The 16,318-nt window shown below is 47.7% G+C and overlaps 1 protein-coding gene across 2 annotated transcripts; it reads left to right on the top strand.

The window, feature by feature from the left end:
• Nucleotides 1-9,011: 9,011 nt before the first annotated feature.
• Nucleotides 9,012-12,847, top strand: LOC121445671 (homeobox protein Rhox5-like). Of its 2 annotated transcripts, none has more exons than XR_005973983.1 (4): nucleotides 9,012-9,264; nucleotides 9,458-9,810; nucleotides 10,420-10,465; nucleotides 12,546-12,847. XR_005973983.1 is itself a non-coding variant. In XM_041647818.1 (4 exons), exons 1-2 carry the CDS (start codon nucleotides 9,186-9,188, stop codon nucleotides 9,799-9,801), a joined length of 423 nt encoding a protein of 140 aa, XP_041503752.1. In that variant the 5' UTR covers nucleotides 9,012-9,185; the 3' UTR covers nucleotides 9,802-9,810; nucleotides 10,420-10,444; nucleotides 12,546-12,847. The 2 variants fall into 2 exon arrangements, 1 of the variants encoding a protein (XP_041503752.1); XM_041647818.1 differs by having other exon boundaries at nucleotides 10,420-10,444.
• Nucleotides 12,848-16,318: the final 3,471 nt, after the last annotated feature.

Below are 16,318 nucleotides of genomic sequence, written 5' to 3'. Positions count from 1 at the left end.
CTATAAATCAACTTGAATCTTCTGCAATGATCTCTGACAGGAGCCCCGTGGTCTCCATTTTGTTGTCCATACGTGATACTATTAGAAAGAGGTCGCATCCTTTTCACATGGCTCATATACGAGCGCACACACTGCTGCCAGGTGTGTGCTGCAGAGGCCAATGCTCGCACCGACGAAGCCACCCGAGCTTTTCCAATGATAACATCATCTCCTTTTTCAGCAGCACGCCAATTTCACGAGTTATATCATGTGCCCGCCAGAACACTAACACTTAAATTTAAAATTCCTAGACAAGCGGCTAGGGACATAGTTAAATCTTGCCAGGCCTGTGTCCCTTTTAACCACCCCCCACATGTTGGAGTCAATCCAAAAGGCCTGCTGCCAGGTGACCTCTGGCAAATGGATGTCACCCATGTACCTAGTTTTGGTCGTATGCAATACGTGCATGTATCAGTCGATACTTGTTCTGGTGTGATCCATGCATCACCCTTTACAGGTGAAAAGGTGGTTAATGTTATAACTCATTGCCTGGAGGCATGGGCCGCTTGGGGTAAACCCAAACACTTAAAAACTGATAATGGTCCTGCGTATGCCTCCAAAACCTTTCAGCAGTTTTGCTCTCAGATGGGTGTTTGCCATCACACTGGCCTGCCGTACAATCCACAAGGGCAAGGCATTGTAGAACGGGCTAATCGCTCGTTAAAGGAAATGTTACAAAAACAAAAAGGGGGAGTAGCCCAGGGCTATTCACCCAAGAATGCCATATCCCTAGCTACTTTCACTCTGAATTTTTTAAACCTTGATGATCAGGGACGATCAGCGGCCAGCCGACATGCTGGGGCTCTACCCACCGAAAACGTTGAAGTAAAGTGGAAAGATGTGTTAAATAACACATGGTGTGGCCCGGATCCAGTGATTGCTAGATCCAGGGGAGCTGTTTGTATTTTTCCGCAGGGCCAGGAACAACCGGTTTGGGTCCCGGCAAGACTGACACTAGAGCTGAAACGGATACAGGACAATGAAGACGACTCTCGTGGTGCTGATTCTCCTCCTGTGGACGCCAATGATACAGATGAAAATGACGCAACTGTGGGCAGTAACCAGGGCATGGCCAATACCTATGCCTGTTCACGCTAATTCCTCTATTATTCCCACCTTGATTTCCACCTCATGTGATATGGAAGCCCCTTGTATGGTCCCAAGAGATGATAAGATAGAACGATTTAATTCAACTAAAGTTGTGCTTCATGGGACCTTTTGTTTTTCCCTGGAACATAAAACCCCATGCATTCTGTTAAAACAAAAGAATTTGGTTAATTGGATGGATCCCTTGCTTTATAGTCAGGTGAATATAGGCATATTGGCATCAGCTTTAAATCAGATTGTTCAGGGTGCCCAATCAGGCGGTGGTACATCCAGTAATGCAACTTCAGTTAACGTTACCACCTTGGCTATGAATACCACATTGTTGGTGCCTATGAAAGATCCCTCTCTTAGAGATTATAATAGCACTGAATTTAAAGCATCCCCACATTGTGTCCCAGATTTTTCTTTCCCTCCCACCTATACTGCCTGTCAGGGCAGGACATGGGAGGAGTTACAGATTTCACAGGGATTCTCCCTTTCTCCGTCTATGAAGAGATATTTTTATAATCAGTCAAACAAAAGTTCAACCATAGGGGATGGGTGGTCCTGGTATCAATGGTTGGTTTCCAATGAGGCAGGAGCAACAGCAGACATTTCCGCCTTAGCCCAAATCCAAAAGCTCACCGCCCGGCTGATTAATGTTTCTGGTATAGTAACCGAAACATCCCTTGGTAGGCGACTTCGTGTACTTCAGGAGGAGGAGCTGGCCAATACTACCTTGGCGGCAGCACCAGTGTGTGTGCCTTCTCCTTTTGTGTTTCTGCTAACTAATATTACTAATGCTACCCAAGAGGTAGATTGCAGGAGTACCGATTGCTTTCTAGCTCAATGCTGGAATGCTTCATGGAACCTTGTAGTGGTTATGAGGATACCAACATTCGTGCCAGTTCCTGTTAAAACGGATCCTGATGCATTCCCACTCGTTACTCTTTTACGAGAACAAAGGGATTTTGGACTCACCGTCGCTATAGTAACAGCGATAGCAGTGTCAGCGGCTGCCGCGGTTACCGCAGCAGTGGCTATGACCAATCAAGTACAAACTGCAGATACCATTAATAATGTGGTTGCAGAGGCCGCTACAGTGCTGGATACTCAAAGCAGAATAAATAGACACATGCTGTCAGGCATAGTGGCAGCTAATCAAAGAATTGATTTTTTACAAAGTCAAATTAATGATTTGGCTGATTTGGTTCAAATGGGTTGCATTTCGTATCAAAAGCATGTATGCATAACCCCACTTTCTTTTGATAATTCCAGAAATGAATCAAAGATCCTAGGCGAATTCTTTGCCGGCAACTGGTCCAAGGAAGCGGAGAACCTGATCCAGGACCAGCTGTTACAGATTGCTACCTTGAACGATACTCGTATACAGCCCATAACCCTTGGACAATTTACTGATTGGCTGCAATCCGCTTTTTCTTTCTTTAAGGAGTGGGTGGGGGTTGGCGTATTCGGTGCCATATGTTGCCTCGGCGTGTTTCTCTGCCTTTGGCTTCTGCGCCGATTTCGTGCACGGCAAGCTCGGAACAAAGCAATTATAGTCCAGGCCCTTGCCGCCCTCGAACATGGCATCTCCCCTCAGGTCTGGCTGGCTAGCCTCAAGCATGACCTATAACTGGATGTGGCCTCCGCACCCCAAGTCGATAGAGACATTGCACTGGGACAGGCACACCCAGTTCTCAATGTTTTTTAAACGTGCTGGTAGTCCTTGCACCTCATAGGCCTTGCTGCCATTGCACATGAGAGGATACACAGCATGACGCGCACAGCGCACCCTAACCCTTGATCGTTGGGGACATCATGAGGTCTCAAACTAGATCGGGTTTCTGCTTTAAAATATAAAAGGGGGAGATGTAGCGCGCACCATGGCGCTGTCAGATGTAGCGCGCACCATGGCGCTGTCATGTCGTGGGCACGGAGCCTGGGCGCCGCTTGCTGTTCCACGTCAAACTTGAGAGAACTTGTGCGCATGCGCACAAGCTCCCCCCTCCAGCGCGGGGAGTCTTTCGATCTGGCCATCTGATCTGGCCAATCATTATTTAACACGTTTATCGCTCCATTCTGGCCTGAGCCATTGGGTTGATGACACGTCAGGGCTTTGTCTGGCACCGTATATATTCTTCTGCTTCCACGGGGACGGGGTCTTCTTGCCTCTTTCAAACCTCAAGTGTAAGTGCTCCAATAAAGGGTGTTCTGAGAAGGATCCTGTTGCAGTCGTCTCTTCTGCTGGCAGTAGCGGCGTGCTGCATAGTATATTTTCAGCGTCCATTCATTAGTTAATGGACATCTCTGCTGCTTCCATATTGTAACTATTGTTAATGGAACAGCCATGAACGCTGATGTGCGTGTCTCTGTGGTGGGAAATGGAGTTCTTGGGATACATGCCCAGGAGTGGTGTAGCTGGGTTGTATGGTAGACCAATTTCTACTTTTGTGAAGAGTGGGCACACCAATTCTACAGGGGCTGCCCCAATTTTCATTTCCACCAACAGAGCATTGGGATCCCTCATTTCCCAACCCTCCTTTGCTTTTTTTCCTTAATCTTAGCCATTCAGATGGGGGATAAGATGAAATATTAAAGTAGCTTTAATGCATATGTTCCTGACAGCTAAGGGCAGCAACACCTTCATTTTTTAAAAGTTCCTTTATTCTTGACAGTTTCCTATGTGTACACAATGAAATATGATTCTCTTCAGGTCTGTTTTCCTTCCGTCTGCCCCATACCCTGTCTAATATGTCATCTACCTTTCTTGTAGAATTCAGGCTCACTTGTCTAGGAATGGTTCTTTCCATGGTGGGCTGGACCCTCCCACTTCAATTACCAGCCAGGAAAATGCCCCTACAGACTGCCAGCAGGCAAATATGATGGAGGCAATTTCCCAGTCGAGAATCCCTCTTCCTAGGTGCGTAAGTTGACAGCTGAAGCTATGATACACAGTCTTTAAAAAAAAAAAAAAGAAAAAAACAAAAAAAAACCTCAGTTGGTATCAACTGTGTTCACGGCTTAGAATAGACTTAGTATTTTGTCTCGTTCAATTTTACTAGTTTTGTTCAGTTCCAAACCTGAAACAAAAGGCTGAGGTGCCCATTTAACATGTGGAAGTGGAGAATGGCTGCCAGCTTCTCTCTGCATCCTTCAGTCCCTACCCATTACAGGGTCCTCCTGCCTGGAATACCCCACCTCCTACTGAACTCTCCAGCACAGGGGACTGGCCTATTCTTCCATATACAATTCAATCATTTTGGTTACCTGGACTCTTTGTACCTTCGGCCCTCTTGGCTGCTGCATCTGGTTCCTAAAAATTGCACTGCTTTCTTTCAGGAGAGAATTCAGTGTAGCTAATGAATTGCTTCAGGTCATTGATGTGGAGAGGAACCTACTCTCCAAATACAAGTAAGACCTGCCAAACTATTCCATCTTCTCACTATCCTACTTGATGAGGTTTCCATAAGATCATCCATTTGGGCTTTCCCCTAGGCTTCCTCTTACTGCATGATACTTCGTTCTCTCTATTATGCTACTAATTGGCATCTTTTGTCTTTGTAAGTATGTTGTCTGAAAAATCCAGGGCAATGGTGTATGCATGTTCAGAAGATCCCGGGTTAGCAGTGGTCAGAGTGGAAAACATAACCAATACCTCAGGGAGATAAACGTGCTATGGGCTGGGCTTAGGCCCTTGACTTCAGTACTGGTGTGTGTGTGTGTGTGTGTGTGTGTGTGTGTGTGTGTGTGTGCTGTGGTGTGTGGGTTATGGTGAATTGCCACAATCCCACAAGTCTGCACAGCAAAAGTACAGCTGGCAGACCAAGAGACAAATGCGCAGGAATGTAATCTGGTGGAGATCCCAGTTTGCAGATGTCTGGGAACGCCTGTCTTTTGGATAAGTTACTGTCAATTCTGTAGAAATCCTGTGGAATCATGCTGTTTCTCCCTTCTATAATATCCCAGCAGTATGTAAATCATTTGTTGAGATAATTTCTTCCTGTGTGGGCACCTGGATCCCCTCTCTCACACCGTGAAGCCCTGGTGTGAAAGCAATCACTCAGCCAAAGCTTTGTTCTAATAGTCAAATCTGCTAAGTTAGTCCCCACAATTACCCTTATTGACAGGACTCGTTGACAGGAAAGGAGCCCCAAAGAGGAGGCACTGAACAGGAGAGACAGTATGTCTGCTCTCCTGACAAGAGAGTCTGGGTGGGCCTGAATTCTCTAGCAGCAGACTCAGGAAGGTGGAGGAATCTACTGGCCTTTTGCTCTAACCCAACAAGCTACTAATAGTCTGTATTTATTCTTCACCTTGGTTTCAATTAACGTAAGATCATAGCTCAGGAAAATTAACTGTTTCTGTTTTTACCCCTAGAGATACATGAAAAAGGCTTGAGTCACTAACCCAGCCTCAGGGAAAGAAATTCTCACTGGGTACTGGCAGGTACCCTGCTGGAGCTGAAAGCAAAATCTTTAAAGAGGTTTTTTTTTTTTTTTTTTTTTTTTTCTTATTTTTCTCAGGCAGCTAGGTACAAATCAAGCATCTTGCCTTCCTCCCAGGCCCACAGGTTGCTATGGCTACCAAAGGTGAGTTCCCAGCTGCCAGGGAAGTGGAAATGTTTAGAAAGCACAGCAGCGCTGCTGCATTTTCCTACAATTATCAACCATAAACTCCTAGTTACAGTTAAAGACTGTAGTTAGTGCGCGAGAACGCCTTAGAATTCTGTATTTTAGAATTTGTAATTTAAAGTCCCATTCTTAACTAATCCTCCTGATATCTGCCAGGAGCTTCACAGCCACTACCCCACTCTGAGATGTAAGAAGCCTCCCTTACCTGCCTCTGGGACTCTAAAATGCGTGTTTGATGCTGTTGTCACCGCCTGTGGAACTGCTAACTTGTCTGTACGCCTCTATAAACTGAAAACCTTATGGAGAACGTTCCTTTTTTCTTCCTCGCCCAAGGAATAACTTAACCTGCAGAAGAAAGGTGCTTGAGTCGGTTTTTTCTACCCTTTAGATCCCTTTTCCCAGCCAGTTTTCTCTGGCTGTAGACATCCTGTTCTGAGGGAGCTCTAAGGCTGGTACTCAGTAGCCTCTGATAGTGCGTGTGTGTGAGTTGTAGTGTGTGTGCTGGTGCTTGTGATTGAACCCAAGGCCTAATGAATAAAATTCTAGGCAAGCACTCAACTTCTGAGATATAGTCCCAGATCCCCACACCTCCACCTACTGGTTTTCTGATTTAGCTTTAAGGATGTTAAAATAGTTTGGCCAGATGTCTTTGGGAAGCCTTTCGGAAATACCCGTGTGGAAAGGCTCAAGAGTAGGTGAGAACATTGCTGCTTCCTTTATTTGTGACATAAGAGTCACTCTGCCCTCATACTGCTACTGAGTACACTAGGTAAACTGAGGGAGGAGTGAGGCAGCTCAGCAACCTTCAGCTTCCTGCTTCCCCAGCTGGCGTTGCGTTGCCCGTCTGAGAACACAGAGTTCTTATCTTGTTTTCTGAGCCAGGCCTCTCTCTGATCCCAGGCTGTGGCTTGGGAAACAGCCTCAGGGGCTGGCTGTGTTGCTCTGCTGATCTAAAAAGGCTTCTTCCATCGCTGCATTCCCAGGAGGGCGTGAGCGGCTTAGCTGATAGCATCATCCCGATGTTCTCCCCCGGTTTGCTTTTTTTTTTCCCCCAAACAGCTTTTTATATAACTCATGATTTTCTTTTTTTTAAATTTATTTATTTATTAAAGATTTCTGTCTCTTCCCCGCCACCGCCTCCCATTTCCCTCTCCCTCCCCCCAATTAAGTCCCCCCCACCTCAGCCCGAAAAGCAATCAGGGTTCCCTGTCCTGTGGGAAGTCCAAGGAACCCCCACCTCCATCCAGGTCTAGTAAGTTGAGCATCCAAACTGCCTAGGCTCCCCCAAAGCCAGTGCGTGCAGTAGGATCAGAAACCCATTGCCATTGTTCTTGAGTTCTCAGTAGTCCTCATTGTCTGCTATGTTCAGCGAGTCCGGTTTTATCCCAGGCTTTTCCAGACCCAGGCCAGCTGGCCTTGATGAGTTCCCAGAAGAACATCCCCATTGTCTCAGTGTGTGGGTGCACCCCTCGCAGTCCTGAGTTCCTTGCTCGTGCTCTCTCTCCTTCTAACTCATGATTTTCTACAGCTTCACATAGCCACCTTTGAGTGTAAGGATCTATGATTAGTCACCTCTGCATAAGGAAATGGGAAAGTACTTTGAATCATCACAGGTAGATATGGCCCAAATGGAGCTCCATTCCCCAGTAACAAAACTACCAGGACAAAACACAGTCATTCCAGAGCCAGGAAAGAAAATCTGTTAGATCGGCTCCAGGACGATACACAATAACGCCTCTGACAGACTCCCACAGAGGAAGGAGTGCAGTTTTGCAAAGGCATGCGATGACTTTTTTTTTTTGATTTTTCGAGGCACTCGGGAGGCAGAGGCAGGCGGATCTCTGTGAGTTCGATGCGATGGCTTTCTTATTTGTTTCCAGGGTCTCGTGTACCTCAGGCTGGCCTTTAGCACTTCCTGTTTCTATGTCCAGAGTGCAGGGTTCGTAAGGGTATAACATCATCCTCAGCTCAAATCTCCAACTTGATTCAGCAGAGCACAGACGAGAGCGCCTTCATTCCCAGCTGACAAGGCGCTCACTCTGACCCAGGCTCCGAACTCCTAGAGAAGGGGGCCGGGCAGCCTGGAGCCCTGCAGGTGCTTCTGTTTCAGGGGGAGAGGGACCCGTATAGAGTTCAACCCTGTGCTGGACTAGCACATGCTCCCTGCGAACTGGTCACCAGGCAATGCAATCTGCTTACTGTGCCCACAGGCGGTGCGTAATGATCTTCTTGGAGCTTATTCTCCAGTGCCCACCGCTGTGATCAGGTGAACGCTGGTATGGCGGTGGGGAAGCTGTGTGTTCCGAAGACCCTTTATGTCCTCAGGGATTGGCTGCTCTTGCTGGTGGTCACGTTTTTGGGTCCCTACTTCTAGGGCCACTGTCCTCGTGGTTTCTGTTGTTAGTTGTGAGTGATTATGCCCCCCCCCCCCACTTCTTCCCTTTCTTTTTTTCCCCTGCCTCTACTGAAGCTGCAGCTACTTGCGCAAGCTCCCCACTGTTCATCATCTCATCCTTCTGTCTAGCCTGCAAGATTGCTACTGCAGTCCCAGCTGGAAAAGAGGAACCATAAAGAGAATCATCCAGCCTCCAGGCCCATGTGCTGGGGGAGGCATGGTGAAGGGTCGCAGAATGAGCCAGGGATGGGCACCATCTGCCCCCCCCCCCCCCGCTTCTCTCCAGGGGAATACTGGGTTTTAAACGGATTGTTAAAGAGCCACCTTTGAGGCGGGTGTTGGTGGCGGTGGCGCACGCCACCCTGCACTGGGCAGGGGCGGGGGGTGGGGGGAGGAGGCGAGGCATCTTTGAGTTTGAGGCCAACCTGGCCTACAGAGCGAGTTCCAGGCCAGTCAGGGCTACACACAGAGAAACCCTGTCTAGAAACCCCAACAAAACAAAATGAAACAAAACAGCTAAGTCACTTTTCTATGTGGCCATCGGCGTGTGTGAACAGAACTTAGGCCTTCAGGTGTTGGGTCAGAGGATTGCTCTAGTCTTGGTGAGCTATCTCGCCAGGAAAGAGCTGGTACTGAACTGTCTGAATTAACGGGAGGCAAAGAAATACCCGGTGTGACCTCTGGAGACCTTTATGCCTCGCTGCATATTTTACCAAAGTCAGAGCTGTCCGCTGAGCTGTGACCTGGCGTCTCAGGTTTTGCACACCCACATACCCGCATGCTGTCCCCTTCTTGCAGGCACGTCGTGCTCATTACACCCCTAAGCTGCCGCTGCCTCTGTGCCTCGAAGGCTCAACCCACAGGAACCACCGGGGAGCAGAAAGCAGAGCCAACAAGCCTAGGACTGGATACATTGGAAACTAAATTGGGCCTGAGGAGAGCCCTTTCAGGTTGAGGAGCGCAGCTCTCTCATTCTGGTCCCCGGACACCAGCATCAGCAGGAGCGTACGTCCTCATCGACTCATCAGAGTATGGCATCTCAAGGCTGCAGTCGGGCCATCACCTGCTTACTCTGCCTGGGAGTCAAGGAGGACCAGGAAGAGCAGCAGGGTCAGTACCGGTATGGAATTGGTGTTTTAGTGATCGCCGGGAAGCAAATATCCCTGGCAGAAGGGAATGAGCGAAGCAACAGCACCCACCGTCAGCTCACTTTATACATAGCTCTTCAGTGCTTTGTCTCTCCTTTTCGTGCACACTGAGCCCTGATGCCCTGAGCTTTCTCTGGCTGTTTCCTCTTTTGCAGATATGAACGCACAGATGATCTTTCAGGCTGGAGAGGGGAGAGAGAAGAAAGGTGTACGGGGCCAACCTGGAGTGGGAGGAGTGGGAGCAGACAGTGAAGGAGAAGAATTAAAAGGAGAAAAAGGAGGCCCCTTTGGTCCTGATGCTCCAGGTCCTGTGGGTGATGGGAAGAAGAATGGTGGCACCAGCGGAAGTGGCGTGGAGCAAGAGCAAATGGAGCTGGTTGCTGAGGGTACGGAGAGCCAGAAAAGCCTAAAGCCTCCGGAGAGGTCAATGGCCCGCCACCAACTTCGGTTCACCCAGCGGCAGCTGGAGCAATGGGAGACCATTCTCCAGCACAGTTGAGCCAGCAAGGTATGCAGACACGCCTTACCTTGCCCCTAGTGGGCAGTTTTCAGAGAACACATGTTAGTTCAAGGTGATCTTGGTTCTCTCCCAGGGCCCCCTTATCCCCTCTTGAAAGAAAGGCCACCTGGCAACTCTAGACTGCCCAACTCTATCCTCCTGCAAATGGGGGTTGGGGTATGACGAAAGCTAGGGCAGCCGCGAAGGAAACTACTTTCTTGCTGTATTTAAACGAGTCCGGTTAGACTGCAGCAAGGCAAGGTCTTGCCAGAGCAGAGTGAGAAGCCTGAGGTTGGAGTTCTGCCTTTGCTTGAAATTTTATATCTGTTCATCTCTTGATTGCTTTGTGTGTCTTTAAATTACATTGGACCATGATGTATTTTGATGAATGATTTTATTTTTTTGGCTTCCCCTTTAAGTTGGTACCGGGTGGTGGTGGGAGAACTCAGGGTAAATTAAGCCTCAAGGTGGATGCTGCAAACACTGTTGGGGGCAGGAGGAGGGGTTGATAGGACAAACATTGAAGCATGAACATGAAATATACTGTGCCTGCTTTAATTTCATCCACAGGGCCACATACTGAATGTGTTTTGTTTGTTTGTTTGTTTTTCCTTTTAGGAAGGATCTCGCAAGATGGATGGGTGTAAGTGAGTCCTGAATGTAGGTCGGTAATCTGAAAAAAAAAAAAGCCGTTTGGCAGGATAGCCATTCTAAAACTCACCTGAGATCTTGAATACCTTTGTCCTAGATATATTGAGTTGGTGGGCTGTTGTTGAAGTCTCTAGGTTTGGGGAGGGTCTTTAAACTCTGTGGGTACAAAATGGAGTCAGAAAGCCCCAGCATGTGAGAACGTGGCTTCCTAAAGGGAAAAAGAATATTACTGCCCTTTACATAATATTGGGGTAAAGAATGATGTAGAAATCCCCTAAGTTTGACCTGGAGAGATGGCTCCGCCGCTAAAGGCTAGGCTCACAAGCAAAAATAGAAGAAATCACCCAAATTTATGAATCTATGAGCTCTGTGTTATTATTTCCGATAGTAAATTTAAGCATAAATTCTAAGAGGAAGGAGGGAATTTGTAAATCTTCAGCCATTGTAGTGATGGGATGGGGAGAGCATACAATGCCTGCTTCTCCTGGCATTGCTGCTTCAAATTCACTACCTTGCTGGTAAAGCAAAGTAGTGAATGGCAGACCTGAATTTAAATTGTCTGGTACATCTTGGTGTGTCTTCCTGATATATGAAGAGTCCACATATGATGGTGTTTACCCATAATACCACGACCCTGGAGGTGAAGATCAGGAGTTCAAGGCCAGCCTGGGCCACATCAGACCCCGCCTCAAATAAAAGCAGACAGACGCGCACGCCTCAAACCCACACATTTATGTTGGTAGTGAATGTCTTTCTGACATCAGATCGTTTTCCTCATCCCTGTCAGGCATCATGAAGAACTGTTTTGTGTGATTGGTTGATGGTGGGGGCTAAACCTCACTGTGGGTTAAATTCATACCTGTGGTAGTTTGGAATATTTTTTCCATTTTTCTCGGGCAGAGGTAAGTGGATTTGCAGCTCACTGGACTCAGAAGTGGTCGCGTGAGAGCAGGGGAAAGTCCAAGCTGTACAGGAGTTCTTCTGGGAAGAAGGAAAGTAAAAGATTCAAAGGAGCATAGGGATAATGGCATTAGGTGTATCTCTGAGTTCCCTCTTGTGTGCTCACTAACGGAAAGGCCCTGAAGACTGGGGAGGTCGCGTCTCTAGAACACCAGCTGTTCTCAGGCCCCTAAGGCTACGTACATCCCAAGGCTACACTCCAGGCTTAAGCCAGGTTTGGCTCAGGGTGCTCAGGGCACAGTGCGTAGTACGGCATTCGCTTTCTGAGGAGTTCAAAGCAGCCCTGGAATGGAGAAGCTGATAATTGCCAAGCTGCTTTGTCCTGCCCTCAGTTTACCTAGTGTGCTCTCAATGGCCCTCTGAGGGCAGAGTGACCCACATGCCACAAAGAAGGTGAAGGACTGTGTTTTAAAATTCAGACATCTTAACATGAATGTCTCCAAAAGGCTTGTCCCACACCTCGCCTGCTCTGCTTTCTGAGCATCATCAGAACTACATTGTGAAAGTGTCCTGGATGTGAGCGTGGTCCTCATTTTCCTTCCTGGAACAGTTGGTTCTCTTTGTTAATATTGCTATTGCTATTGTGGAGCTCCTGGCCATGAGTAGTGCTGAATTTGCAGGCCACATACTTAAAAGGGAGAAGTGCTCCCTCTAGTGGCCCAGGAGAACGAGGCAGCATTCAGAAAGAGCCCTTTGCCTCACCCTATATACAAACTGAATGGCCAGTATCTACTACAGAGCCTGAAACGTTTCCTGGTGCTCCCTGGGGTTTGCTGAAGGAAGGGCGCAGTGTTTTCCGTCCTAACAGGGTTCTTCTGGCCTTTCCCCTGTAGCTCCGTGATTGGAAGCCAGAGTTCACACACATTGAGCAGTTACTATACCCTCAGTCCCTCACTGAATTAGAACAGCATGAAATGAAGGGCTTCTTTGTATGGACTCTACGATCTCACAAATTGGGTTGAGCCTATAACTCAGGAATAAAGCACTTGTCCTGGCATAGTTGAAGCCCTAGGTTCAATCCCGAGTACCTACCAAAAAATTCAACCAAATGTCAGTTGGGTTTTTTTTGTTTGTTTGTTTTATCCGCATGCTTTTTAGTGTACTAATGCGGTCCCTTATCCTTCCACGTGCAGGACTAATTTAAGATTAGGAGCATTGCACACAGAAAAAATGGGAGGAGGACCAGAAATGCACCATCTGGGCCCTAGAACATCTGTCTCTGAAGATTTCAGTGTCACCCTAGTCCCGGAGCAAGATGGGAATGGCTTCTTCTTGTGCCACCAACATCTCAACTGCCTATGCTGACCACAGCCACCGTTACTTCTCAGCCATTCTTTTAGCAATAAAGAGGCGGATTCTCAATATGTTTGTTCCATTGCCTTTGCGATCTCTAAAATATTGTTGTAAATACCTTAGTGATTCTAGTATTATAGAAATGTCCCTTAAACAGAATAACTAAAAGGTATCCTTTCATAATGTGGCATAATTGAGTTGTCTTCCGTATTCCCTACACATCACAGGAAATCTGCAAATATAGTGATGGATCACACTGACCTACACATCCTCCATTGCCACCCCTTGTCACCCCGCTGCCTTCAACTCACCCCACTGCTGTACATACAAGGAAGGACAGGGCAAGCTCCTGCTGAGAATCAGTGTGTTCCCAGATGGGGCTGAAGTCTGCCACTATTCACATGTGTTTTCCAGTACTGTAAATGACTGGGGTGGGTGGGTTCTCTGATGATGAGCTCAGTAGTCCCGGAGGTAGATGCGTCCAAAGTGGGGTGAGGGCAGTGGGAATAGCCAGCGACCGCCTAAGGCCAGTTACACTCCAAGCTGGGCTCTTGATTGAGCCAGATTTCCAAATCCACCCCTGCGTGGTCCTGGGCACTCAACATTGCTGTTCCCGGTTAGTCTCGGACAAATTGACAAGTGCTTTTGGCGTTATCATTCACATTTTGTCCACTAGCGGTGACAGGCATTCTTGAAATTGTTCCCATTCAGTTCACGAGGAGGTGACACACACTCTCGACACTGTTGTTCAATTTAGTTCATGGCGGGAGGGGGCAAAAGTCACTCTTGACTTTGTCTTTCAAAACCTTTTGTCTGTGAGGGCGCGAAAAAACACTCTTGACATTGTCGTTCCCATCTAGTCTGGTCCATTGTGGGGGGTGCCATGCCTGGACTGGTGGTCCTGGGTTCTATAAGAAAACTAGCTAAGCAACCCATGGGGAGCAAGCCAGTAAGCAGCTCCCCTTCACGACCTCTGCACCCGTTCCTGCCTCCAGGTTCAGCCCGGTGTGAGTTCCTGTCCCGACTTCCTTCACTGGTAGACTCTGATGTGGGGCTGGAAGCCTAATAAATCCCTGTGTCACCAACTTGCTCTGGCCATGGTATTTCATCATAGCAGTAGTCACCCTAGCTAGGACAGTCCACAAGGGGACAACAGGCACTCTTGACATAGCTCCCACGTACTTCACAAGACCGCCCCAGATCCTGGCAAGAGCGACCCAGGCTTGCCTAGAACTGCTTCCAAAGTTTCTTTGGCTTTAGTCAGTTAGACAGTTGTACACGGCAGGTCTTACGGTCACACTGTTACAGGGACCCCCCCCCCCCCAGAGATGACCACTCAGACCCAGTGTGTAGCCACCTGAAAGCCTTTACTCCAACTGGCTGGGACCACACCCAGGTTTTTGGAGCAGCAGGCAATGGGACATTTCCAGCCTGGACGGAGCACCCGTGCCTGTCAAATGAAGCATGCCCTCGGAGCCCAGCTCAACAGCCATTAGAAAAGACCATAAGATCCAAGAGCATCAGCTCTATGGCAAGCCGAGCCCTATCTGTAATTAGAGGTTTAACCCGGGAAACAGTGTTATCTATGCAAAGAAGGCACTTCCGAGCGCTGACCATCCCCTGTTAAGGAAAAGCTGGAGAAGGCCACAGTGTGCCATCTGTGACACAGAATCACACGGAAGTGGTACTCCACAGGCATCTTGACTTTTTCAGTCCTGTTTAGTCCACAAGGGGGCGCCAAGCAACAGGCACTCTTTTTTTTCTTTTTAAATTTATTTATTTATTAAGGATTTCTGCCTCCTCCCCGCCACCGCCTCCCATTTCCCTCCCCCTCCCCCGATCAAGTCCCCCTCCCTCATCAGCTCGAAGAGCAATCAGGGTTCCCTGTCATAGTTGTACCCCTTTAGTCCATGGCTGTGGGCCAGTGAGGGGGACAACAGGTGTCCTCGATTCTGTCTTCCCCTTTTGCACAACAGGAAGCAATAGGCACTCTGGACATTGTCACCTTTAGTCCACAAGGTGACTTTACATCCAGGACCACAGGATTCTTCCTGAATTAGGAACCACCTATGCCCTCAAACCTGTAATATCTGTGCAAAATTACAAATGTGGTACGTGGGGTCCCTTTGGGAAGTCAGGCAAGCAGGCAAGGTAGGAAGAGAAGCAGTCACTGCCCCTGTGGCTCAGCTGTCACAACAGGAGATGCGCTGGAGAAGTTCACTCATGGAAGGCAGAGCCAGCCAAGAGGGTGGGCATTAGGCCAGGTGCTGCCCAGAGGCGAAAGGATGGAGTCAGAAGGAGCCCTCTGGGATAGGGCTCCAGTTGCCTGCTGCCCGTCCCACCTGCCAGGGGCCCTGCGTGTCAAGTCAGCTCCAAGACCACGTGACTCTGGCAGTGTGAGTCCTGTGCTTCCATGTCTGTCCTTCACATTTCTGAGACTGATGTTCTGGCACGGAAAAATAAGTAAGTGAAAGAGCTTCCTGTTTGGTTTCCATGGTTTCATGAAAAGTGGAGCCTCTTTTGTGCTAAAAAAAGAATGTCACGTGGAACTTTCACAAAACCCTGTTAGCTTTGTCCTTCCCGTAGCAGCTATGAGATGGCAGGTGACCGCCCTCCTTCTGACAGAGAACCATCTAGTGTGCGAAGTAGAGAAACAGTAACATCCCTGGCTGGGGTGTGGTGCTGCCATGGAGCTAAAGGGGAGGGGGAGTTGGCTGGTCCAGTGGTGGTGGGTTATCATCCAAGATAAAGGTGGGCATAGGACAGCAGATCTATTATTGTCACTTGCTTCTCAGTCTGGAGCCTGATGTGTCTGAAAGGGACAGAGAATGGCAGGGTGACAGCACAAGTATTTCCTCTTGTGTTTTGGATACTGTGTGAGTGTGTGTATCTGTGCGTGTGTGTCTGTGTGTGTATCTGTGCGTGTGTGTCTGTGTGTGTATCTGTGCGTGTGTGTCTGTGTGTGTGTCTGTGTGTGTGTCTGTGTGTGTGTCTGTGTGTGCTCGCATATCTGCATGAGCAGATAGACAACAAATAGAAAGGTTTCAATACACTTTAATTCTTAAATCCTGAAATATAAGGAAAATGTAAACGGACTAGTATGGAAAGCGACAGCTATTTAAGCTAGTTCTACAACCAACAATGTCTATAATTTACAATTATGAGGTTTAAAAACAACATCAAAACCCACAAAATATTAAGCTTTTTTAAAAAATAGAGATAAAAAGATATATATTTTTTTGAGACAGACCTTCCCCATGAAGCCCAGGCTAGCCTTGATGTTGTAATCCTCCTGCTTCAACCTCTCAAGTTCACAGATTCATAAATTGATGAAATTTTTACCTGCAATATCAGAGACATGTTTACACTAATGATGCTATTTGTTATTTATCTGTAGTTCAAATGTACCTTACCCACTTCCAATTCATCAAATGCAGTACTAGTGCCTGTTTCAAAATTGGCATATGAAATAACTTGATCTTTTTGATGTTTGAATTTCTGTACACTGGTTCTTTTACTCTTTCCGTTACTGAAGCAACAAATTTGTCAGAGTGAAAAACCTAAGACATCCACTAAAATCAAAGCAGGAGGCAAGCCTGTTATCATCTTGTTG

Source organism: Microtus oregoni, unplaced genomic scaffold, assembly GCF_018167655.1.
Source record: "Microtus oregoni isolate MIOR12 unplaced genomic scaffold, Mior012 000268F_003, whole genome shotgun sequence".
Classification (NCBI taxonomy): Eukaryota; Metazoa; Chordata; class Mammalia; order Rodentia; family Cricetidae; genus Microtus; species Microtus oregoni.
This window is presented reverse-complemented; position numbering and strand designations above follow the sequence as displayed.

Excerpts from the sequence above, each read along its gene's own strand:
- LOC121445671 (XM_041647818.1), top strand. The coding sequence starts at position 9,186 with ATGGCATCTCAAGGCTGCAGTCGGGCCATCACCTGCTTACTCTGCCTG. Across the intron at positions 9,265-9,457 it reads GGACCAGGAAGAGCAGCAGG|ATATGAACGCACAGATGATC; the intron begins GTCAGTACCGGT and ends CCTCTTTTGCAG.